Below are 27,940 nucleotides of genomic sequence, written 5' to 3' on the forward strand. Positions count from 1 at the left end.
CAAGGTGAAGGTGAATTTCAAAACGGAACTTACTTATTTTAAAATTAAGCTTGACTGTCATTAGTTATAATTGTAAATGTCTATATTGTGTGATTAAGTACGATTTTTTTTTTAAAATAAACGGCTATAAATGTTATAGATTCCAGTCAAAAATTGTTGTATATAAATCCTTTAGGAGAGGGTGAAAAATATGATAAAACAATTAACTAGATGTTTATTTACGACTAACGCTGTATGTCTACTAATATTAAGTATTGCAATCTACAACGGCTACTGATGTATTTTTTTTCAACTTGATAATGCTAAAAAAAACGACCAAACTATTTTGTTTAGAACTTAAGCTCTATATATAATTTTACAATTGCAAACAATAACTTAAAGTTGTATTTAAATGTGAGCGGTCAACCTAAGTTGCAGGAATTTGAAAAGTTAAGCAACGAGTTATCTCCCATTTAAAAATACAAATAACAAAATTTTATTCAAGGGAAATAACTTTCACAAGAATAGCTAATTAACCAACTGTAACTTAGACGTGCTTGAAAAAACAAAATTAAGCTGTTTTAATTTCACTACGTAAAAATTAAAATGAAACTTTTATATTTGCTATGTAACATTGTAAAAACTATATATTTTACCTTTTGAATAATTAAATGCATTTTTTGTTTGAAAATCTAAAAACTTTAAATTTATCATAACACATCTATGTTTAAATTTTATGACATTTTTATTTTGTGTACATTGTAACATTATAATTATATGTCAAATTTTGGATCCCCTAAATAGAGGGACACCGTTCAAATAAAACAACACCAGTAATGGTTTTAGACCAGGGGTCGGCAACCTGCGGCTCGCGAGCCGCATGCGGCTCTTTTGACATCAAGATGCGGCTCTCCAGCTCATTCAACAAATACTAATAATCTTAATAAAAAAAAATTGTAATAAAAAAATATTAGTGGCTCTTTAAAACCAGGGAAATTTTGAAAATTGTAACTTTTGGCTCTTCGGCTTCAAAAGGTTGCCGACCCCTGTTTTAGACAATGCAAAAATTATAATTTGGAAAAACTAAGTTTAACGTTAGTTATAAATTCCACCCTATTTAATATTATATATTAATATTAATACTTTAAGAGTGCTAAAAACTAAAGATTTTTCAACTAGGGAACGCCTGCCTTTCGTTGTAGTGTGTTCCGTACTGAATTGAAATCATCTAACTTACGATAAACTCGATTACCCGAAATACTCTACTACATTCACAACACATATCAAACTTCGATACCTAAAAATAACTAGACTCGATGCTCCAGAACTACGACACCAAATGCCTTAACTTTACCAAGCTCCACCAACGGTACTCCAAATCAACAACGATTTCACTGGACCTACTACTACACTTTAACAGTCAATATAATTCGATACCTTAATACCTCAAGAATCAATAACCCCGAACTCCAGAACTGAAATTCTTCATCACCTGCATTCTCATTTCTCTACTACCAATCAGACTCATCAAGACCTTCATCTACATAACAGCATAATAAAAATTATGACACTTTAACACTGCAATACTTTATACCTACGAAACCATATCAGCAACAACCTTCCGCCGTTACTCCCAAATCTAAACGATCCATCAAAACTTACCAAACTAGTACAATACTTTGAACACCCCGTTATTACAAAACTCTATACACCAGGACAGATTTCTAATTCAAAATCAGAGAAAACGAGACTTACAAGCCCCATTAAAATAAGTTAACCGTTTGAACTGTTCCAAATTTAAATTAAGAACTTATTTAAACGTTTTCTACATCAACTATGTGACACCAAATCACAAAGGCAAATTGACTGGTAAAAAGCGCCCCGACCATCCAAATTAGGAAGTTGGGGTTGCATTTTCACCATCGCAAATAAATATACGCCTATATAGACCTAATTTTGTGGTGGGGGCGCAAAATTGATAGTTCGTCCTGGGTGCCGAAATAGATCGCTACTCCTTTATAAAAGTTATTAATTATTAGGTACTTTTTGATTGTAGCGATTAAACCTTTTGCGCCCCCCCCCCTAAGGATGGCGTCCTAGGCGACCGCCTAGTTCGCCTTATAGGTAGCGCCGCCCCTGGCCATTAATATATATTCAACTATAAGACTAGTATCATGTAAGAGTATATCGCTTTTTATACAAAATAAGCAAATAATTGCAAAGCGTAACATTAACATTTACTAAACAGAAAGGCTCGAGTTTGACTTGAACGGTTTTGTGGCCTATATATAGCTAACATTGAAACACCCGGGATCTAAATCTAGTTGAGAAAAGCAAAGTTGTCTGGGTATATTGGCGGCATTGCTGACCACACTATCCCTTTATATGCTGGTGGCAAAAAATAATCATGAACTCTACGTATTTTTAGCGCAATTTCCATACGGACAATTGCGATTATTAACTCGTCATTTCTGGATGTATGAATGGATGGATGGATGTGTGTCAGCAGCTTTAAGTGGTATCTCCTCCTCAACGAAGCAATATCGAGGACTAGTTCCAAAGCAAATATGTTAAGCAAGTTCCAAGGATGATTGTGGGCCAAAAAAATTCCCGGAATTCCTTCCTGGATTTCCCGGAAAAGCCAAAAAAACTCGAAAAAATGCAGTTTTTTGGCCCATATCTCGGCAACCAGACCACTTAGCGACTTGAAACATTTACAATTCGATTCCTGCCATAATTTTGAACAATATTGCCGAAGAAAGTTTTCAAAAATATCCATTCGTTCGGTCACAAAAAATTAATTAAGAATTTTTAAACTGAGCATCGTGTAGGCCTAGGATGATATTTTTAATTTAAACTGAGCATCGTGTAGATTTTAAACGCAAAAAATTATCCTTTCGTTCGGTCACAAAAAATTAAAAATTGTTATGGATAACATAAGGAAATTGCGCTTAAATTGTCACTAGACTTTTTATTTACTTGTTTATAATGCGTCACCGGATTTGTACGAGAGGCTTTGCTGATTTAGTCTTAAGTCAGACTCAGAAAAATTGACTGATGACTTTTGTAACAATCGATAGTAGTAAGTACTATAACACATAGCTAAAAGTAATATTGTATAGCCATATGATCAAAGCTATTATATAGACTCCAAGCTAGATGCACGAATTTTTAACTATGGTAAATGACAAAATAATAACATGGTTGTTTTTAGGGGACAAATGCTGCAAAATGATACCGAATAGCTCTCTAGGTATGACGGTTTTAGTGTTTCAAAAAAAAGAGACAAGCCTACGGAGAATGAAAACACATATTGTTCCCGTCGAGAATATAAATAAAGCGGAAGTGATGTCCCCTAAACTTTCTTTAATATTCTTATTTAACACTTGTCTAAGGTGGATGGCAACTCGGCATATAGACATGATTTTTAATCAATATTTAAATATTTAAAATAATATAGAATCTTGTTAAAAAATAATTGGGCACCAAGTGAACAGCAAACAATGTGTGTATAATAATGCGAAACATTAATATATAAAGGGGTCGTCCATAAATGACGTCACACTCGTAGGTTGGGGTGGGGGGGGTCCGTAATTTTGTGACGGTGTGTGATGAGGGGGAGGGAGGGGGGTTTCAAATGGTGTGACGTCACTTTTTTTGCATTATAAAAAAGCAATGTTTGAAAACGAGTTTTAACCGTTGTTTCGCGTTTTTTGCGAACGGTTTTAATAAATTGTTACAGGAATTGATCAAAATACTCTATGTTGACAGAGTACTAACAATATTTTGGAAAAATATCGATGTTTTAAGAAAATTTCAACAGCAATTTTGAGGAGGGTTGTAGACTGAGTTGTGACGTCATTAACTGGGGGTGGCTTTTTGTAACGACGTGAGACGGAGGAGAGGGGGGGGGGGGAGGTAAAAATCGCCAAAAAAAAGCTTGACGTCTTTTATGGATGACCCCAAATGTATATGCGTTTTTTTAGAAATTGGAAATAGCGTAAAATACTACTTCTGGCCATCGGAATTAATCAATATTTGACAGAAAAAAAAGAGCACTAGAACTTTTACTTATATGTGAAATTTCATCTATTTATTAGAAACAGTGCTCAAGTTATATGCTTTTGAAAAAATTGAAAGTAGAATAAGTCCTCTTTCGTTTACCGGAAATCGCTAACAAGTGGTTACAGAGCTACAAATTTAATGTCACACTTATATATGAAATTTCATCATCCTGACTGTAAAGGTACTCAAGTTATCGTGGTCACAGTCACATATAGGTACACTCAGACACGCTAAGCCCAGTTTTTCCGTCTCGGTGACGTGTAAAATGACGAGATTTTGATACATGAATAAAATAAAACGCATGCATCAACCAACATCAATTCATAAACAAATCGAGCTCTTAACATTAGAGTGCCACCATTCTTTAAATTTTGATAATATTGTATTCACCCCGGCGAAGATCTATTGCTTAGAAGCGATCTCAATAAGATTAAATGCACACTATGCATGGTGTTTACAGGCTAAACGATGTTCTAAGTCGAAACTTCACACTTCTAATCTTTCTAAGCTCTTAAACTCTTTATCGCATATGCCTGTTTACTGGCTTTTAAGTATTCGTTGTCATCCATAAATGACGTCACGCTTTTTATGATTTTTCATTCCCTCCCCCCCCTCTCCCTCCATCAAACATCAGCACAAATAGATCCCCCACCCCCTAAAATGAAGTAACATCTCAGCCTACAATTCCCCCCCCCCCCCCCGCACCCTATGAACATTGCAGTTGATTTTTTTTCTAAACATGGATATTTTTCTAAAATCTTGTCTAAACTATGTCTACATAGAGTATTTTAAGAACTTGCTATTGTTATTACAATTTATGAAAACGGTTTTTGCTCTGGCTTCTGTGAAAAACCTTTCTGTTAAAGACCATTACCTGTGTGTTTAGTAATCATCATAAACCCGGCACTGCCCACCCAAACCACAACCAACCAAAACGCAGAATCGCCTGTTTCAGCTTAATAAACGACTATAGTACCCCAACTTATTCATAGTCTTTTGCACTCACTTAAACGAACGTAGGAGCCAAACCAAACCAAATGAACAATTATAATACCCCAAGCTTATCCGTAAAATACCTAAAACATTTGCACTTGATCAATCCCCCGCTAATTATGTAATTATTTTTTCCCAACACCAAAACAAAGTAATAAAAAGTAAATTCTTTTCCACTAATGCAATGTTTTATAAAGGGAAGTAATTTTGTTTTCCTAATTTATCAAAGGGAAGTAAGTGCTAAAGGACTAAATATAAATAATTTTTAGACATAATTAGAATTTTTGTAAAAGATGATATTTTTTTAAAAATTGTGTTTAATGAAGATGCCGACAGTTATTACTATCAGTTTGAAAAATTTCCCAACACTTTCAATAGTAATTTTTTAACTCATAAATTTAGACTATTAGCACGATAATATTCTAACACTTAAATCCATTGAAGTATGTCCACGACAAACAAACTTATTACATGTTACATACAATTGAGCTTTATATATTGGATTAATGCTGAAGTGGTTCATGTTAATAGTAGCATTGGTTTCATCACGATATTTAAAAAAATATTTTTCGTAATTAAGTAATTTACCGCTCTCCATGTCTTTAACAAAAAAAAGTATTTTCGAAAAAAAAAAACACTTTACAACAGTGTTTCTTCCAGACATTTTTCTCCGGGGAGGGGGGGGAGGGGCACTTGGTTTTTTTTGGGGGGGAGGGGGGACACACTGGTAAAAGTATATGTATTCTTTATAAATTCCATGTCATTCGGGGGGGGGGGGAGGGGTAGATACATGGAGGAAACTGTTCTCCAAGCAAGGCATATGCTGGGGTTTCCTTTCCTTTCAGTTTTACATTTAGCTCGTTTATTTTTTATGATATCCAACATGAAGTTGAATGTTTCAATTCTGAATGGACAATTTAATAGGAAGTACATTTAAATAGGGAGAAATTAAAAAGTCTAATAGAATAGTGAGTGATACTTGTTTATATTTATTATTATGTCGTTCATAACCAATAGTTGCAGAACTATATTTTTATGAGTTTTAAAAATAAAATTAATAAATTATGAATATTTTTGCATAGAGATGAAGAGGCGCAACTTGACATCAAACGAGCCGCATGCGACTCGCGAGCCTCAGGTTTTCGACCCCTGGTCTAGTGGAATCTGATTGGTAGTAGAGAAATGAGAACTGAGAAAGCAAGTGATGAAGTATGGTAGTTCTGGAGTTCGGGAGTATTGATTCTTGTGGGATTACTGTATCGAATTATATTGACTTCTCTTTTGAAGTGTAGTAGTAGGTCCAGTGAAATCGTTGTTGATTGGGAGTACCGTTTGTATAGCTTGGAGAAGTTAAATAAGTTAGTGTCGTAGTTCTGGGGCATTGAGTCTAGTTATGTTTAGGTATCGAAGTTATATATGTCTTGTGAATGTAATAAAGTATATCGAGTAGTCGAGTTCATCGTAAGCTAGATGGTTTCAATTCAGTACGGAACACACTACAATGAAAGGTAGGCGTTCTCTAGTAGAATTTTTTATATATTTTTTTTAGGAATCTATATTACCACTCTTAAAGTATTAATATATAATATTAAATAGGATGGCATTTATAACTGAAAGTAAACTTTGTTTTTTCAAATTATAATTTTTTTTATGTTTAGTTTATTTTAGAAAGGTGTCCCTCTATTTAGGGGATCCAAAATTTTACAAAATTGGTAAATTATTGACACTTTATAGTGAATGTCATCACAATTGGATAAAAATATGTTATAATAAAGTTACCAGTTTTAGACTTTCAAAAAAAAAACTACATTTAAGTATTCAATAGGTAAAATATATTTTTTTACATAGTTAATATAAAAAATGTGTTAATTAAGTTTATAATAAAATTTAGAGCTTTTTATTGCGTTCTTCAAGCATGTTTTAGTTACACTTGTTTAATTTAGCTATTCTTGTGAAAGTTATTTCCCTTTAATGAAGTTTAGTTATTTGGATTTTCAAACGGGAGATAATTCGTTGCTTAATTTTTACATTCATTTCAAATTCCTGCACCTTAGGTTGACCGCTTACATACAAATACTACTTTAAGTTATTATTTGCTATTATAAAAATTAAGTTCTAAACAAAATAGTTTGGTAGGTTTTTTTAGCATTATCAAGTTAAAAAACAAATACATCAGTAGCCGTTGTAGATTGCAAAAGTTAATGTTAGTAGACATACAGTTTTAGTCGTAAATTAAACATCTCCTTAATTGTCTTTTCATATTTTTTTCAGTAATTTTTTGTGTTTGTGTTTTAAGAAGTTTAGCCTAGAGCGCTAAATAGCTGTGTACATTGTGCAATAATACTTTACTTAGTTTTTTAAGTAATGCAATTTTTAAATTGAATGTATAGGCTTCCAATGTAAGTAATGTGCTAAAAAGAGATTTATTATTTTTGCACATTAGTTGAAATCATTATTAAATATTAAAGTTAATGAAACAATAGTAGCAGTAGTAGTAGGCCTATTTTTTTTAAAAAATAGAAACATAAATTCATAAACTGAGGCAAATGTTATAAAAATCCATCATTGATTCAATGTATTAATATATAATAATTGATATTTAGGCTTCATCAAATGTTAAATGAAAATTAATTTTAATTAAATGATACTTGATCTAGTAACTTAAAAAAATGATAACTTTTCTATGTTCTGAAAGAGAAACAATGAACTTAAAAAATGAATTGTTCTAATGCTAGCACTTGCCTATCAAGAAGGACAAAACACTCATACTTCTTCCTGTGGATTTTGCATTTAAGTCTTAATTCTTTTCTTTTAGCTTGAATAAAAGAATAGATAATAATTCAAACTCCAGGTCTGAATGTCACCATTTTGTAAATTATTTACAATACTCACATTTTTTATTAAGAAATATAGTTGAGGCAAACATAAAATGTATCTAGTTGAAAAAAAAAATGCAATAGTACTCAATTGTATTTTTGTTAACCTTTCAGATCAATTTCCTAAGGTACCATCATCAGGTTATATTGTTATTGTAAGTGATCACAGTAGCATACTGAGTCTGCTTTATCCAGGTTAATTGATGCATGGTATATGGTGCACTAGATGGGCTCTGGGTATACTGATTTTTTTATTGTGTGCAGAATAGCATTTAAAAGGTTACAATAACATGACAAATGACCTCAGGACAAAAATATTTTGTCTGAGATTATTTTTCGTGTGGCCCTTCTAAAATAATAGATATAAACTTTTATAAAAATGTCTGTTAATTTGATAAATATGATAAACATGTGTTGTTTTGTATTGCAGTTGAAACCATGAAACAGAAGTGTGGTGTGAAGGGGAGTGAGAGGCTGATATTCACAAACAGGCCTGCGGGAAGAATCCAGGTCATAAAGAGTTTATACCTGTCAAAAACTTCTACATCAGTTGTCTTCCTCGTTGCTATGCCTACATGACGACGACCTTATGCTTGAAGCAATCAAACCATTGGCAGCCCTAACTGTCCAGGGGAAGACTACATTCACCAGTCTAGAGAGACCAGAGTTTTACCCAGGCACTCAAGTTCCTTATCCATTCTATAATAATACTAGACCTCTAACAAGATTAGGCACTGGGAGGGTGTGTGGGGTACGGTATTCTACAGAGAATGATGGATGCTGTATATGTGACAAGTTTCAAGACACAGCCACACCCAACAAAGTGTTGTGGGAGAATCGTGTTGTGACAATGAGGCTTGTGGTGTTCGATGATGGTGAGGTGGAACAGACCAGGTGTGTTTTAGGTTTTGATGACGACAATAGTTCAGTTGTCAGTCTTTGATGGTTGGAAGGTCTGGATAAATAGCATTATGGGAGACCGGTGCAAGTTGATGTACATTACATGTGATTTAAATTTAGCTGTAAAATTGGACAAACTATATAAGCATTTTGTTTATTGATGTGGGGAAGTAGAGAAAAAATATATAAAAGATGACAATGCTGATAAATTGGCAGTTATAGTGTCCCATCCTCATAGCTGTCCTAAATAGGTCTCTGTAGGGCAGTGGATCTTACTGTGATGGAAATTACAGTGTGGATGCCATGTATTAATAATTTTATAATTGATCTCATCCCTGTATAGGCTTTTTACTTTTTATGGTCCCTAAGTAACAAAGGGCAGCAACCACATCTTTCCACAAGATTCAGTCCATGTAAGCTCTACAGCCCTTGTCTTTTCTTCTACTGTTCTGGTCCAGGATTTTCTTACCAGGCAAACTTTCTTCTTCCAGTTTAGCGTTTTCTTAATAATATTATCCTCTTACCTTCTCAGGGTAATGCCTACTTCCTAATACAAAAACTTATTCAAAATTTGTCTCAATACATTTTTTGTATTTTATAATAGCCATGTATGACTGTATATTTCCAAAACTGTGATGGATATATTATTAAAAGTAAACATACATTGAACCTCTGAGACATTTTTAAAAATTAATTTGATAAATACACCATGTATTTAACCCATTTCTTTTAATTCTAACATATCACATTGTTTTTTTGTACATTTATGAAATAGCTTTTAAAGTTTATCTAATGCTTGTTTACAAATAGTATTTCAAATGTATTTTTTTATTAATGTTTTAAACCTGTTGTCCTCCAACTGTTGTTAGCAAGATGAATCAAAATTCTTGTCCAACAACTGCATTTTAATAAGTAAATGTTGCAAGTATGTTTGATCATAATTGATAAAACATAATTGTCTACATTCAATTATTCCTAGCACTTTTTATTTTAATTTTTTTTTATACAAACGGTATTGTAAAATATAAATTAAATATTTTATAAATAAATAACCCAGAATTATAAAAAAAATTATTTTATCCCTATTGTTATTAGTCTGTTGCCAAATGTTTTATGTTGAATAAGACTGTGTGATTAGAGAGCATATGAATGATAACCAGAAAATGACCAGTTCAGCTCTGATAGGTTACTAATTCATGTAGGGCAAACTACATGTGGCCGGAAATACAACTGACTACATCATGTCAATAAAAGGTGAACTCTACTTCATCTGCCAATTAACCATCAGGATTAAAGAGTACATCTTACACATACAAAAACAAATCAGTATAATCAGCAAAAAGTAAAGTACACTTTAGAACCTGATGGTCCATGGGGCAGGTGAAGTTCACATGTTTATGACCTCAGCATAAAGATAGTGTGGTCAGCACTATGGTCAGCCACCTTTACTGTCTGTAAAGAGAGGCAGGTGCCCATCAGAGTTGGTTGGACTCAGGGACATTGTCTGTTCGAGCCTTGGATTTTAATTTGAAACATTCTGTTAGCAGTATAATATTCTATTATTTAGCACAGAGTTTCTTCCAGGCATCTCTTCGGGGAGACTAAGCCCCCCCCCGAAAAAATTTTACCCCCCCCCTCCCCCGAACGAAATGAAATATCTATAATTTATATAGAAAATATATACTTTTAACAGTGTCCGCCCCCCCCCCCTTCCCCCCCCCGAAGAAAGTCTACAGCCCCCCGAAAATTTCAAGTGCCCCCCCCCCCCCCCGGAGAAAAAAGTCTGGAAGAAACACTGATTTACCACACTGTGCACTAAAAGCCACTATATAATCTGTAATAAAAAATATCTTAGTCATGACTAATGATAGGCAACATGCAGGCAGAATAATTTTCTAAAGAACTATAAGACTTGTTAAAAAAATCATAAAAATAATTTATAATACATAGAAAAAAAAGTCTGTCAAAAAATGCACACAACTGATGTTACCCCCCCCCCCCCCCCCAGGTAAACTAGGCCTTCTTTAAAAAAAAAGTATAGGCCTAATACTAATAAGTGTAATAAGGAATTATAATTAGTAATTAGGTAGGGTTAATATTTCAGACTTTTTTCTAAAAAATAACACAAAAGTGTACCTATAGACTATAGACTACTATAGAGTGAGATATAGACACTAACTATAAGTATTAAGTAAGCTTTGTAAAGTAGGCTTATACGTACTACTACTACTTTACTTGTACAGTAATGTACAGGCCTAATAACAATAAAGTATTTAGGCCCTAATTAAATATAGGCCCTAATTAATATTAATTAATTACATAAATTGACATGAATAGGCATTAATTATTAATTATACTATAATTAATAATAGGCCTATAGTCCTAGAATTAGTAGAATTGAGATCTTGTTGAATAAAAAATTTGAGTTGAGTTCCCAAGTTAAAAGTTTGAATATAAAAGATAAAACTTTGCGATTCATTTTGGTTGCTGCGGGTTTTTTCCTTACTATTAATAGTAACTAGCCTAAATATAACTAATTTGTAACTTGCTAAAATTAAATTAAGCCCAAGGTTAAATTAAAAATTGATCCGTAGTTGATAAGCATGAAATTAAAATTTAGATTTAGATCTAGTACAAAAGTTATAGTAACTTATAGGCATGTTTTTTTAATTTAAAACTTATTTAACAAAGTGTATACCCACATCAGGTTCAAATAACCAGGATGCTATAAATAGCATGCCAAGAAATAAATGTAATTGCGGGTTTTCCCGAAATTTATAATCCCAAAATGGTTGGCCACATCAACACAGGCAAGATAACCTCCGTCGACTAGAGATCATAGTCTCAGCCTTACACCTTTATGAAGACGTAATCTAAGTATTTATTTGTGATTGGGTCTTTGTACAAGTAAGTATACGACATTAATTAATAATTAGGCCTATAATTTACAACATAGATTGAGGTCCTAGAATATAAGAATTGAATAGATCTACTCCAGAACTATTTGAAACAAGAACTCTAAATCAAGTTTCAGTTTCAATTGTGTGTCGTTGTGTCCACGTTTAAATCCCGATCTAGTCTAGATCTAGATTCTATGGGGGAGGGCTGGAATGAATTTTGTGATGATGGTGGGGGGGGGGGTGCACATTGTCTTTAAAGAAGACCCCTAGGGTCATGACTAATGTGACATGACACTTTTTGACATCGACCCCTCCCCCACGCCCACTCCGTCAAACGTCACACACAAAAAAAAACGACGCCCCTTTCCTTATGGACGAGCCCCTTACGGTAAGACTACAATCTTTTTAGTATAAGCCTCAGTAGGAATATAGTGGCATTATGCCTACAACTACAATGACACTAGACGCTTGACTACCTTTGACTACTACTATGAAGTTAGACTTAGGACTACAATGGCATTAGACCTAGACATACAATAGTATTAGATCTAGGATTACCATCGCATTAGACTTAGGACTACAACGACGCTAGTCAGAGGACTACAATGACGCTAGACTAAGGACTACAATGGCATAAATAGGACTACAATGACGCTAGACTAAGGACTACAGTGGCATTAAACATAGGACTACAATGACGCTAGACTAAGGACTACAGTGGCATAGACACAGGACTACAATGACGCTAGACTAAGGACTACAGTGGCATTAAACATAGGACTACAATGACGCTAGTATTAGGACTACAATGACATTAGACATAGGACTACAATGACGCTAGACTAAGGACTACAATGGCATTAAACATAGGACTACAATGACGCTAGTATTAGGACTACAATGGCATTAGACATAGGACTACAATGACGCTAGACTAAGGACTACAATGGCATTAGACATAGGACTACAATGGCGCTAGACTAAGGACTACAATGGCGCTAGACTGCAATGGCAATAGACATAAGACAACAGTGACACAAGACATATGACTACAACGGTATTATTATAGTTCTAAAGTAGGATTACGATGATTTAAGACACACCGTTTATTCCTTCCTGAAATGAATCGGGATAGGCGTATTTATAAAATATGACCATGCAGATAGTATTAAACAGTTTATTTTTAGAACTACATGGCTATCACGTAGCATATCTTATCTAATCTTCTGCCTACCTAAGACTTGGTTGTATATGGTCTAGGCCTACAGCTAAACGGAAAACTGACATGTCTCCTAAACATGACAACATATCCCTATAGAATAGCTGTGATCATGTTACGGTACATGTGTAATGGTAACATCGATAATCACAAAAGTAGTAAGTTAAGTTTTTTTTTTTTTGGGCTAAACACTAAATCAGCAAGGCTTCTCGTACACATCTGGTGACTCATTGTACAGCATAACTAGAGTCAGTGGCGTAGCGAGGTCGGGTGTCACCCGGTGCGGCACTTAATGGTGTCACCCCCCCCCCCCCGGGGACAAACTTTGCACCCCCCCCCCCTTTAACTTTCGATTTGCACCCCCTCAAGTTTTTCTCTATATTTTGCTATTTTTTGCCTTGGTGTCACCCCCCTAAATGGTGTCACCCGGTGCGGTCCGCACTCCCCGCCCCCCCCCCCCCCCCCCCTCGCTACGCCTCTGACTAGAGTTCATGTTTTTTTTTTAACCATCGGCATTTAAAGGGATAGTGTGGATAGCTCTATGACCCTGGTGCCTTTACTTTTCACAGCTAGATTTAGATCCCTGATGGACTCTTGTTAGATTTGGGCTAAACTCTAAACCAGAAATGCCTCTCGTACAAATCTGGTGACTCATTGTACATAACACTAGAGGTTTTTGTTTTTTTTACCATCGGCATTTAAAGGGATAGTGTGGTCTGCACTATCCCTAGACGCCTTTACTTTTCATCTATCTAGATATAAATTCCAGGTTGATTTATGTTAGCTCGATATAGGCCACTAAACATTTAAAATTGAACTCTAGATTCTCTGTTTAGTTAACAACTGCTCTGCGACCTGACCACGCCTTTCGTGAATTAAGTAACCAACATTTTAATAATGGTAATAGAGTGCCTGTAATTTGTGTCCGGAGTTTCTACAATGCACCTCTTCCGTGGGGTATTTCTCCCCCCCCCCCCGTATTGTTTCTTGTGTCACTGGGTAATAATAGTCTCACTGTTGCTTTACAATACAACACATCGTTTTTAGCAATTATGTAGGACCTATTTAGCTTTATTTTACTTAGCAATGCTCAAAGAGTCATTACAATTTTCGAGTTTGGTACCGTGGTATAAAATACATTGCTCCATTTTAATTCATTTGAAGAAAAAATAGTTATCAATATAAAACAAAAGTGCTTAAGGCATAGCTTACAGAGCTATATTTATATATAGAAAAAAGTTATAGTTTATGTGTTTCTTGAACTCGGCATCGGAAGGGAAAGTGTGGTCAGCAATTTGCCCAGCCGCCTTTACATTCCCTAAGATGAGATAGGTATCCATCAGAGCTGGGTGGACTCAGCGACGCTCTACTGATTTGAACCCGGTTTCGGACTCGAGACTTTCGGTTTAGCAGCTTATTGCTCTACTTCTTAGGCCACGCCGAACCATATATAGAACTATACTTAGGCTAAAATTTTGATTTCTTAATTTTCAGAAATGCCATCTACTTTAAGTAAAACCATCCTAATAACTGGGAGGACCGGCAATGGCAAAAGTTCAACCGGAAACTCCATCCTTGGCGGTTTCATTTTCAACACTTCCGGTGGACCATCAAAAGGGGATGTAAAAATTCTTCAACACACGGAAACAGTTTTGGGATATAATCTGACAGTTATAGACGGCACTGGGATTGGGGATACAGGAGAAGATATGGAGTGTGAAGCTAAGATACTGCTCGATTCGGTAAACGCTGCCTTGAAAAGAGGATTTCACATACTTGTGTTTGTTTTAAAGTACGGGGTAAGGTTCACCAAGCAGGAAGTGGACGCCGTACAGAGGGTCAAGGACATGTTTGGGGAGGATGTGTTTAAAAATCGAGGTGTGGTTGTGATGACCTATGGCGACAACTACGAGCTAGATAATGAAGACGATGATATATTGTTTAAGGACTGGTGTGAGCATCAGACAGGGGAGGTAAAAAAGTTGTTTCAAGAATGCAACTACAGGTGTGTGTTGTTTAATAATAAGTCCAAAAATAAGAAGAGAATGCAAGAAGAGTTTATTAACATTGTGGGTGAAATGGATTGTCCGGTTTTTACCGTAGAAGATTTTAATGCCTGTAGTAATGGACATACTAGAATACTGCTAAAAGAGAACTTGAAACATTATACACATAATACACAAAATGTAGACACATTTCTACTACAATTTCACGCAAAAGTTGATGCTGTTAATGAGATATCTAAGCTAAAAGAAGCTTTAGAAGAACTTACCTCAAAACGTAACGAAATTATTCGTGAAGATAAAGGCACAAATATTTTGAGTTCTCTGATTCATACATTATCATTTGAACTTAGACAGCTAGAGGAAAAAATACGTTGCCTTCAGCAGCAAGGAGGTAGAAAAGGGTTTAACAACAAATTGTGGATTACTGTTGCCGTATTGTTAGCTGTTATCACTGTTATATTGCCTTTTTGTGGTGTGGATTTGGTGACAGAAACATTTTCACTGTTCTCTCGTATCCTTCTAAATAATACCATAATGAATAGCACAATGTTTAACACAACAAATAACACAATATATGACACAACAAACAGCACAATGAATACCACAAGTAGTAACACAGTCAATGCTACTGTTGAAAATACAATGAACAGCTCAAACGTGACTGAACCATCTGTATAGTATTGTATTTCAAGTTTTAAAACTAGTTGTAGACATTAAACAGCTAATTTTGCTTATGTGCATTAAATACTGGTAAATAATTTTACAGTTTTTGTTAACTGCTTAATTATGTTAATATTAAATTTTAAAAAAATCATATATTTGTTTAAACTTATATTCCTGCATATCATATCTTATTAAGTAGAGTTAGGCATAAAGTGATGTTGAAGTTTATATTATTTGAGCATTATGTACAATATAGCTTGAATGAATTTCTGTAATCAATCATGTTTACGTATTCGCCTTGTGTAATAATACATTGTATTTGTGTGTTTTTTTCAACACAAGTCTCTTTGCATTTGAAATGTGTAATTCTTTATTGTAGAGAGACTTATTTTTTTTTAATTAACATGTGTAAAAAACACAACTTAAGTTGCATGTTTCCAGTCTTTTAATTATCGGTTTAATTTGTTTTTTTTAAAACAAAATGTGATTAGTTAGATTGATTTTAGTGAACAATTATACATGTAATATTTTAAATAAGAAGTTGAATAAAATATATTTTAATAAAAACCATCACATGTGTTTCTTTATTATGACTTAATTGTCATACACTTATGAACATAAGAATTAAAAAACAAATGTTCCCATAATGAAAAATAATATTTCATTATATATATATATATATATATATATATATATATATATATATATATATATATATATATATATATATATATATATATATATATATAATATTTCCTCTCTATCAGCCCCATTTAAACTTGAATTCCAAAGAGAAAACTAATTATAACCATAACACTAACTATACAAATTGGAACAGGGTGGTCGGGGTGTAGAGTTCACGACTGTAACGCGAAAGAGATCGAGTCTGTAGGACGTCCATGAATTCATCCACATCTGATGGGTACCTGGCTCATGTGAGGGCAACCAACGCGCACCTGCATAGGGCTGACCACACTATACCTCTATATTCCGAGCTCATTAAAACATATGAACTCTACTTCTTGTGCAGAGTTTATTTCAGGCATCTCTGAACCCCCCCCCCCCCCCCCCCCCTTTGAATAAAGCTTACCTCCCCCCCCCGAACAAAATGGAATGTATATACAAATAATTATAAACTTTCACCAGAGGGGTTGGGGGTGCGGACCTCACCGGGTGACACCATTTAGGGGGGTGACACCAAGGCAAAAAATAGTAAAATATATAGAGAAAAACTTGAGGGGGGGTGCAAATCGAAAACTTTGGGGGGGGGGGGGGGTGCAAACACCCTATGGTAAAACCACATATGGTCAAAGCACATCTGTGGTCAAAGCCCCTATGGTCAAAGCTCCGCTGTGGTCAACCCCCCTATGGTCAAAACCCTATGGTCAAAGCACCTGTGGTCAAAGCACCATTTTGAGGGGGGGTGTGACGGAGGGGAGGGGGTGGATAAAAATCGTCATTAAAAAGCGTGACGTCATTTATGGATGACCCCAAAGACAACCCTTTTTTTTAAAAAAAAAAGGTAATTTTCTAAATGTTTGAGGATCTACTATAGACAATCTTTATAAGAGCATTTTTATTAATTAAATCTTGAGAAAGTAACACAGAGAACCAGTGTCATCACTGGTAACTGTAAGGAAATGCGCAAAGGAAAACAAAGTGCACAAGGGCATTTTGTTTTCTGAAATCGACAATTTATAGACACTAAAAAATATTCATTTTTTGTACATTGCAGCATAATAGAAACTTTTCCACGAAATATCACAAAATTAAGGTGTATTAGTGTAATTGGTTTTGTATTTGCGCATTTTTCAGTTAGGACAATTTTCCGTTGCACTATTTTCCATTTAGATTATTTTTGTACAGACAGATTACACATTTTCAAAAAAAAAGATTAATATAATAAAATGTAATAAATCAATGAGCTGAATTTTTTGCACTACTTTATTGAATACTCATGTTTCTATTTTGAAACTAATATAAAATAATACAGCTTAAAACTATATATATATATATATATATATATATATATATATATATATATATATATATATATATATATATATATATATATATATATATATATATATACAATTACACTAGTCAAAGTTTATGATTGATACAATAGTAGCTACAAATGCTAAAGCCAAACGCTCAGACAAAAATTGGTTAGCACAAGTTGCATCCCTTTGTCTCAAGACGAAGGCCTCATCTCCCTTTGTTTTCCCTAGTTACAGCGACACTGGTACGCCTGTCTGGCGATGGGACACGTTGAAGGCGTTAGGACGCAGGTTCCACCACTCTTTCCCAAAGACTTACACTTGTCATTGCAGTTGAGCCAGGCCTTGCCTGTAAAGAAATTGCTCCACCTGCGAGATGAAAAACAAATTATGTACCATTTTGAATTTCGGATTATAATCATTTACCGGTATATAAAATACAATGTTGAACTAGGTTGTTTTTTTTTAAATATCTGCCACAATAGATATTGGAGATTATAAATTAGGTGTAGTCATAGGGTGATTTTTAGTATCGCTTTTAGGTGATTTGATCCGAAGAAATGGAAAGGGGATATACGGGTCGGTATTTGAAACTTTCCGATGGGAGAAAATAAAGCATATATTTCTATTTAATTTTTAAAATGTGTCTATTTTGTTGGGGGGGGGGGGGGGGGGCGGGGGGGGGGATGGTAGATTATGTCTTATTATGTATAAGAATAAAAATATTGCGAGGACAAAAATCAAATTATATTGATTATACAAATCGGAACACCAAAGGTTATATTTTTTACTAGCATAACTAGCAGTGGTGAATTTCAAAAGTTCAACTCATAAACAGCTCCCGGCTTACTGAGAACAACGGCTCCAGGTTTCCCAACAGCTTCCAATGACATTGGCATCTGAGTGTTGTGGTTGAGTGGCCATCAGCACCAGCAGGGCAACAAATGTTAACTTTAGTATAGCAGCCATTGTCCTGAAAATATGTCATGTTCAAATGTTGCCCTAAAGGTCTCATCAACATGAAGTTTGCATGGCTTTGAATGGGTGACAGTTGCAGGAATATAGTGACGTTAAAAATCGCAATACGGGGAGATACTATTTAGGCCTTAAAGATATAATTATATATATATATCTATATATCTATCTATCTATCTGTCTATCTACCTATATATATATAGGCTATATATATATATATATATATATATATATATATATATATATATATATATATATATATATATATATATATATATATATATATTCCGAGATACAGTAATAGTCATACAAATATTATTACATTAAAAAACATTAAGAATAGACCATTTTACGTAAAATATAAAATTTACAAATATGCTAAAAAAAGGATCTAACAATTGATATGCTTGCTTATTACCTGGTAAAGCTAACTTTTAACATTTTTTATAAGATACCCAAACTTTACGGCGGCAAAAGTAAACAGCATTCAGATACTATCCATACAAATAGAGTTGAAAAAAAGTGTAAAATATATTTACCTTGGATTATTGTGACTCACGCTTTAGTTAAAGGTAAATGTTCATTCAAATCTTAGTTTCCAGATTTTGCCCACGTAGCCCTTTATATACACTAGCCTGTTTGTCAGATGATTGTAATGTCCGGTTCAACTCTTGGCACGTTTGAGCTCTGGGGTTTAAAAAACAAAGCAGTGGGTAAAACCAACGTGACAAATATTATGTAAGTTTCTTTTCTTGGAAAACAATCATCTACTGCTGCGTAATTGAAAAACTGAAAAACATATGATGGCGAACACATACTTTGACTGACGGGGTGTTAAAAGGTCGGAGGAAAAAAACGAATGTATTAGGTGTTGATACAGTGTCCCATTAACTAATCCCCCCCTCTCCCCTCTCCCCACATGCATCCTGTACCTGTTTTTTATTTGCACTCATTTCGGCGCCCGGGGCGAACTATCAGATTTGAACCAAATTGTGATGTAACAACATTGAAAACAGTCAGTCAGGAAAGCAAAGCAGTAGTCTATCTTGTTAAATTTAACCGTGTACCATTCAGTAATTGAGCTCAGTATTAAGTTTTTAATTATTACTTTTGCCAAGTTTTTCGCCCCATTAGGGTCGGCGCCCGGGGCGGCCGCCCACACGCCCTCCCCTAGCTACGCCTTTGTCGAACGTAAGTGGGTGTGACTAGTTAAAAAAGCTACCACCAGATAGGTAGAACGCACTATCAATTCATTACACAACGCTGTGTAAAACACGATGGGATTTTTGCACACGGCACATGACCCACTTTCGATTTCCCGGAAAGCCGCGTGGTTTTTTAGTGAGCTAAAAATAGTAAATTTTACTTTGACGTGTAAGAGAAACGTGTGCAGAAGTTTTGTTTCGATTTTGTTTTACAAAGAAGGTAAGTGAGTAGGTACACAATGTACTAATAGTATCTATGATATAGTAGTACTGTATGTAGATAATGTACGCTTGTAATATATAGTATAATAATATTGCATGTAATATTGCGTGTAATCTATCGGATAATAGTAGTGTGTGAATGTGTGCTATGCACTCATGGTTAAAGTTGTTGATATCCCTTGCTATGACATACCACCTCCGTATGTAAACATTGTATTGGCAAACAACCATAGTATAAATCTAGTCGACATATTATATCCCCAATCAGTGGCGTAGATAGGAATTGGTCATGGGAGGGGTTCAAATATATATATATATATATATATATATATATATATATATATATATATATATATATATATATATATATATATATATATATACATATATATATATATATATATATATATATATATATATAGGGGTGTGAGTCCGTGGGAGGGGTTATAACCCCCCCCCCCCCAACACCCCCTTGCCTAGGCCACTGTCCCCAATGATAACAACATTATAAACTGAAGAGTTTTTTATAACTTTACCACGGCAGGCGCAGGCTCTAAGATGCTTAACTTTATAAACGTTTATAAAACTAAAAATGCCCGCTTTTTTTACATTAGTTGCAGCTGTTAGCGACGTCGCTCTGGTTTTGTCAGCAAAATCCAACTATTGCAGAATAGCCTGGGTATAAATAAGTAAATATATATATATATATATATATATATATATATATATATATATATATATATATATATATATATATATATATATATATATATATTCGTCTATTTCAATTTACACATTACTTTACCGTGTCAGCATAATCGAATGCATTAAGTTCGCTAGTGTAATGTCTTCCGCGTGATTCACTACACAACAAAAAAAAATTCACATACTGACATGCTCATGTTCTAACAGTTTACATACGCGAAAGTGTCAGGAGACACAGCAAAACACACTAGGGGTCATCCATAAATGACGTTACGCTTTTTTGACGATTTTTACCTCCCCCCCTCCCCTCCGTCACACGTCGTCACAAAAAGCCAGACACCCCCCTAAAATGACGTCACACCTCAGTCTACAACCCCCTCAAAATTGCAGTTGATGTTTTTTTTAAACAGCTATATTTTTCCAAAATCTTGTCTGAACTCTGTCAAAACAGAGTATTTTAATCAACTCCTATTACAATTTATTAAAACAGTTTTCTAAAACGCAAAATATCGTCTAAAATTCGTTTTCTAACATTGCTTTTTTTAATGCAAAAGTGTGACGTCGCACCATCTGAACCCCCCCCCCTCCCCCTCATCACACACCGTCACAAAATTACAGACCCCCTCTCCCCCCTACGAGTGTGACGTCATTTCTGGACCACCCCCCCTTGAGGCTGATATAGATCTGTGTAGCTACACGCTCTGTCTATGGATAAATGTTGATAAAATAACTTGTCCGTGTACTATGATCTTTAAGGTTGGATACAATATTTCGCGTTTTGGCGAAGGGTTATGATTAGTGTTATGACTAGGTTTGGGTTGGAGGTAATCTAAACTTAATGGTTATAGGATATTTTATATTTGCAGGTGAATTATAGTACGTTCGTGACTTTTATAATATTAACCAAAGCTGTAATACAACGTAAAAAAACCCAGTCGCTTAATTAATCAAGAACTGAACGTACTCAATTAACCGTTGAATGTGACAATCTCCGTAACTAATTAGATAAATACTGAAACTATATATAATCTTGGTTTCAAGCAATCTAAGCATAGTCCTATTTCCCTCTATTTCATCTTTATTACCAGAGGGTGTATCCATTTTAAACAAAATATAATGAGCGTGAGGAGCAACTCAAATCAGGCTTATTTTTTAGCGCAATTTCCATATTGACAATTGCGATTATTAATTCGTTCTGGATGGATGTGTGTCCGATGTGTGTCCGATGTGTGTCCGCAGCTTTAAGTCGTATCTCCTCCTCAACGAAGCAATATCGAGGACTAGTTTGAAAGCAAATATGTTAAGCATGTCCCGAGGATGATTGTGGGCCAAAAAAATTCCCGGAATTCCTTCCTGGATTTCCCGGAAAAGCCAAAAAACCTCGAAAAAATGTAATTTTCGGCCCATATCTCGGCAACCAGACCACTTAGCGACTTGAAACATTTACCATTCGATTCCTGCCATAATTTAGAACAATATTGCCGAAGAAAGTTTTCAAAAATATCCTTTCGTTCGGTCACAAAAAATTAGTTAAATAAAATTGCGCTTAAATTGTCACTAGACTTTTTATTAACTTGTTTATATTAGTGGGTGTTTCATAGATGTGATATTGTATTCCCTCAAAGCAATAAATTCGATTTCGGTAGTTACTCAAATAACTGCTGTATATAATGAGATAATAAATAAAGTCTAGGTTTTTAGCTTTCCAAACATATCACTACCACTGTTTCTTCCAGATTTTTTTCTCCGGGGGGAGGGGCGGTCAACATTTCCGGGGGAGGGGGGCGGACACTGGTTAAAGTATGATTTCTATATAAATTCTATTTCGTTCCGGGGGGGGATAGACTTTTTTTGGGGTGGGGGGGGGGTGCGGAGCCGAAGAGATGCTTGGAAGAAACTCTGATCCCTGCTCTTTACACCTCACCATTAACACGCTATTGATGAAACAAAATAAAATCTTCACGAAGATCAGTAACGAAGATCATTCTTTCATTAGCACACCATTTAATGAAACATAGTTTAATGTGTAGGCTACCAAGGTTAATTCAGATCATTAACATACCACTTAATTAAAGAAAATATAATATGCACAAAGATAATTCTGATCATTAACACACCATTTGATTAAACAAAATATAATATGCACAAAGATTATTCTGATCATTAACACACCATTTGATTAAACAAAATGTAATGAACTCAACAAATAATTTAGTTAAAGTGTCTGACTTTTCGTTATGATTGAGATTTTCGTTTGCATCTGTATTCACTTTGTGCATTGAATTGAAATGACTCAGACTTTTACAAACGCCTTCCATTTACTCCAGTACAATCATTTTATTTTTCAGATCGTTCAATGGCTCAAGTAACAGGTGACACCCTTCTCGTGGTTGGTAGAACAGGGAATGGAAAAAGTTCTACAATCAACTCAATTCTACAGAAGCAAGTCACCACTCGTGGTGATGAGATATCGGTGAACACCAATGGTGATCTAACACTGATTGATGGGTCCGGCATTGGTGACACCGGGGATGACATGATCGTCACCCCCAGAGATCTGATCGACTCGATCAAGGAGAAGATGGCGCAAGGTTTCACGGCTTTGTTGTTTATGTTGAAATACGGAGTGAGGTTTACTCAACAGGAGAAAAACGCTGTGAAAACCGTTAAATCTATTTTTGGTGAGGATGTTTTTAGAAACTGGGGGATAATCGTCATGACGCATGGGGACAACTTTGAACTTGACCAGGATGAAGATTATTGTCAATCCTTCCAAGACTGGTGCCAGGATCAGAGAGGGGACATTCAGAATTTGTTCCAGGAATGTAGTGGACGGTGTGTCCTGTTCAACAATAAAAGACCGGACGACACGCAAAACCAAGTCTTAAACTCGTTTGTTCAGAAGGTTAAGTCAACAGTAAAAAGACCGTATTCTATGCTTGATTTTAACCATGCTAAAAACATGCGAGACTTGTGGATGCAGCAAAATGATAAACAATACACAGTTACCATACCTGATGAAGACCTGATTTCCAGGCCCACTGCAAATATCCACCATTACAAATCATTAATGAACGCAAGAAATATGGTCCAAGTTTTAATACTTGCAGTGCCAGCCATATTGCTTTATTTGTGGACATTTATTGCTGCTTTAATTTATATTGTATTGTATTTATTGGTAGCTTATTGGAAGTATAATGATCAGATTAATGCTCTGATTTGCTCAAAGAAGAAATTATACATCTCGAGTGCTGTGTAGCTTTACTCAACCTCTTCAACACTGTAATACGCAGGTTTTATAAATATACCCGTAACTTTACTAAACATTCTTAAACACTGACACACATCGTATAAATCTCTTCAAATTTTCACAATAACTTTTCACTAATGTTAGACCTATCATTAATTTTTTTCATGACTTAAATATATTTCATAACTTTGTGATACACTGTGGGTATAGTTGTGGCCTTATATAGGACATACAACCTCTCTATATAGGACATACAACCTCTCTATATAGGATATACAACCTCTCTATATAGTACATACAACCTCTCCATATAGGACATACAACCTCTCTATATAGTACATACAACCTCTCTATATAGGACATACAACCTCTCTATATAGGGCATACAACCTCTCTATATGAGACATACAACCTCTCTATATAAGACATACAACCTCTCTATATAGGACATACAACCTCTCTATATAGTACATACAACCTCTCTATATAGGACATACAACCTCTCTATATAGTACATACAACCTCTCTATATAAGACATAAAAACTCTCTATATAAGACATACAACCTCTCTATATAGTACATACAACCTCTCTATATAGGACATACAACCTCTCTATATAGGACATACAACCTCTATATAAGACATACAACCTCTCCCTATAAGACATACAACCTCTCTATATAAGACATACAACCTCTCTATATAAGACATACAACCTCTCTATATAAGACATACAACCTCTCTTTATAGTACATACAACCTCTCTATATAGGACATAAAGCCTCTCTATATAAGACATACAACCTCTCTATATAAGACATACAACCTCTCTATATAAGGTATTCAACCTCTCTATATAGTACATACAACCTCTCTATATAGGACATACAACCTCTCTATATAGGACATACAACCTCTATATAAGAAATACAACCTCTCCCTATAAGACATACAACCTCTCTATATAGTACATACAACCTCTCTATATAAGACATACAACCTCTCTATATAGTACATACAACCTCTCTATATAAGACATGCAACCTCTCTATATAAGACATACAACCTCTCTATATAGTACATACAACCTCTCTATATAGGACATACAACCTCTCTATATAGGACATACAACCTCTATATAAGACATACAACCTCTCTATATAAGACATACAACCTCTCTATATAGTACATACAACCTCTCTATAGAAGGCATAAAACCTCTCTATATAGGACATAAAACCTCTCTATATAGGACATTGAACCTACATTATGCTGTCAATACACACATTTATCTAAAGGTCAACTTTAAAATTACTCGCTCCATGCCCAGATTTCTTATAGTCGCGAATTGACCCCCTCCCCCTTTTTTTTTACTTTTTTTAAAATGATCAACTCCACTCCCACCAATATTTCGTTTTGAAAATATAAAAATATTGTTAATGAAAAAAATCCGTTGCAAATTGTAGACAAATTCAAGTATTAAAAACTTTCTACAACTATATACACCATAGTGTATTTTAAAATTTTACATCTGTGAAAATCCTCCCCATTAATGCATTTATTGTCCAGACAAAACAATTGTGAGGGCTGTCAACATAGATATATAGTTTAGTTTCATTTGCAATTTCCATGTATTTCTAAGTCTTGAGACTCTTTAGTTGTACTCAGACTTAAGTTTGATAACTGAGGGCTATTTGTATAAGCTTTTATTAAATCTAATGCACAGTGGCTTATTTTTTATGTTTTTATTTCTTGGGTCGCTAAAATATGTAAAGACATCATGAGCGTCCAAAGCTTTTTATTAAATAAAGTAAATCTGTGTTATTTTGTTATTTACAGTGCATTTAAAAGCATAGTATTATAAGGATTTTATATTGCCTTTATTCATCACACCGGATGTTAAACTACTGCTTGATTTAAGTTACTACTGTTTGTTTTTGACCTCACTTCATTGATACAAGCGGGTGGCTGTAACTTTAGTCTTTAATTAATTTAAATGTATTGTATTATTTTTACTCATCATACATCTGCCAACGGCTTGAAATTAATAGTTAACCCATATACGAAGTATTGTTTTTATGATAATAAATTGCCTTTGATGAACATTCTGTGCCGGCCCAGTGTGTCAGTGGAACAACAAGGAAAAAAATGAGAATGATGAAAATGCCATCTTGCATTTTTTAGACGATATGTTATGAGAATGAATGTGGGTCTAATATTGAATCTAGCATCGTCGCTAGGTCGGGTGTTACCCAATATCAGCATGGATATCTACTCGTCCTCATTTACTTCGTCCATATTTAGACATACTAAAAAAATGTAAATACGCACATTTGTCAATAAAAACCACAAACACATTCAAAAATTAAAAGCTTTATCGCTACAAATATGAAAATTATATATTTTAAAACTCTTTCGTTTTTTTTATTGTGTATACATACTGCTTATTCTTCTCTATTAATACTATTTATGCTGACATTTTTGTCATTGCTAATGATGTATCTGGGTTGGTTATCATGTATTACCATTTCTCGGGATCAAATATTTGTACTAGACTCCAGGGGCTCCAAACTTTTCAGTCCGAGGGCCGCATTAACTATCAAATTTCAGTTCGGGGGCCAGTTTCTTCCAGGCATGTCTTTGATTTTTCTGGGCAAAGTTCCTCAGCCATCACCAATCAACGTTTTTTCCGTGCACAAAAAGATCTCCGCGGGCCGGATGAGAGGACATCGCGGGCCGCATTTGGCCCGCGGGCCGTAGTTTGGAGACCCCTGTACTAGACTATTAGTCTGATGACTGAGGGCAATTTCTCATCACGCTGGTTGCTTGATTGTGATTAGTACTGGGTTTTTTTTTGTCTCATTTGATTAATATTCGCGGTCGCTGTATTTTTTTCTCTCGAATAATTTTCAATTTACTTTTTAGCGCAATTTCCATTCTGGAGAATTGCGTTTATTAACTCGTCTTTTCTGGGAATGGATGGATGGATGGATGGATGTGTGTCCGCAGCTTTAAGTCGTATCTCCTCCTCAACGAAGCAATATCGAGGACTAGTTCCAAAGCAATTATGTTAAGCAAGTTACGAGGATGAACATAGGCTATAAAAATTCCGGGTTTCTTTCATGGATTTCCCGGAAAAGCCAAAAAACCTCGAAAAAATGCAGTTTTTGGCCCATATCTCAGCAACCAGACCACTTAGCGACTTGAAACATGTACCAATCGATTTCTGCCATAATTTACAACAATATTGCCGAAGAAAGTTTTCAAAAATATCCTTTCGTTTGGTCACAAAAAATGTTTTTAATTAATTAAAATTTGGACCGAATTAGTAGGCATTTTATGCAACCACACCACACGCGTCATCACGTTCAAAAGCTGCGCCATCACGTTTAATGGCTGCGACGTCACGTTCGGTAGCTGGGCGCGCAATGGTTTTTAGTCATGTTACTCTATTGTAAATAAAACATGTAAAATACTGAAACAAAAATTAATAAAAAACGTTTTAATAACTAACCAATGGTTTTACTAACCCTGCTCTTCATTTACGCTACGACAGAGCTATTTTAAATAACACAAGGAAATTGCGCTAAAATTGTCACTAGACTTTTTTTAATTACTTGTTTTACTTTGCATACAACTGTGTTAAATGCTTGAAAAATAATAAAACTCATATAAGAACCATTATTGTATTTATGTTATTAAATTGAACCAAACGTATTAACAAGTGTGTGTTTTCGTGGTATAAAGCATGGTATAGTTAATAAAGATCTAAAAAAAAAACAATGATACAAGTTTACCAATGCTTGATATGGTCACATTACACTGTTGTTTACCACGCACAACAAATAGACTTCATCGAGGTAACTTCAGTATTTTATTATTCAGAACAGACAGCTTGACCCCAAGACACACACTCTCATATATATATATATATATATATATATATATATATATATATATATATATATATATATATATAT

At 34.6% G+C, this 27,940-nt stretch overlaps 2 protein-coding genes across 2 annotated transcripts; both read left to right on the forward strand.

The window, feature by feature from the left end:
• Nucleotides 1-11,604: 11,604 nt before the first annotated feature.
• LOC131928749 (GTPase IMAP family member 7-like) lies at nt 11,605-16,171 on the forward strand. Its single transcript, XM_059284864.1, has 2 exons — nt 11,605-11,720; nt 14,427-16,171. Exon 2 carries the CDS (start codon nt 14,429-14,431, stop codon nt 15,614-15,616), a length of 1,188 nt encoding a protein of 395 aa, XP_059140847.1. The 5' UTR covers nt 11,605-11,720; nt 14,427-14,428; the 3' UTR covers nt 15,617-16,171.
• A 3,766-nt stretch (nt 16,172-19,937) lies between these two features.
• LOC131928757 (GTPase IMAP family member 7-like) lies at nt 19,938-27,723 on the forward strand. The gene is made up of 2 exons (XM_059284870.1): nt 19,938-20,001; nt 23,057-27,723. The coding sequence occupies exon 2, from the start codon at nt 23,065-23,067 to the stop codon at nt 23,965-23,967; it is 903 nt and encodes a 300-aa protein (XP_059140853.1). The 5' UTR covers nt 19,938-20,001; nt 23,057-23,064; the 3' UTR covers nt 23,968-27,723.
• The last annotated feature ends 217 nt before the right edge of the window (nt 27,724-27,940 follow it).

The sequence above is a fragment of the Physella acuta genome, unplaced genomic scaffold, assembly GCF_028476545.2.
Source record: "Physella acuta isolate Inbredline_101_S28 unplaced genomic scaffold, ASM2847654v3 ptg001541l, whole genome shotgun sequence".
In the NCBI taxonomy this organism is placed as follows: Eukaryota; Metazoa; Mollusca; class Gastropoda; family Physidae; genus Physella; species Physella acuta.

Bases quoted from the DNA above. Each gene is read 5' to 3' on its own strand.
- LOC131928757 (XM_059284870.1), top strand. From the start codon at position 23,065: ATGGCTCAAGTAACAGGTGACACCCTTCTCGTGGTTGGTAGAACAGGG.
- LOC131928749 (XM_059284864.1), top strand. From the start codon at position 14,429: ATGCCATCTACTTTAAGTAAAACCATCCTAATAACTGGGAGGACCGGC.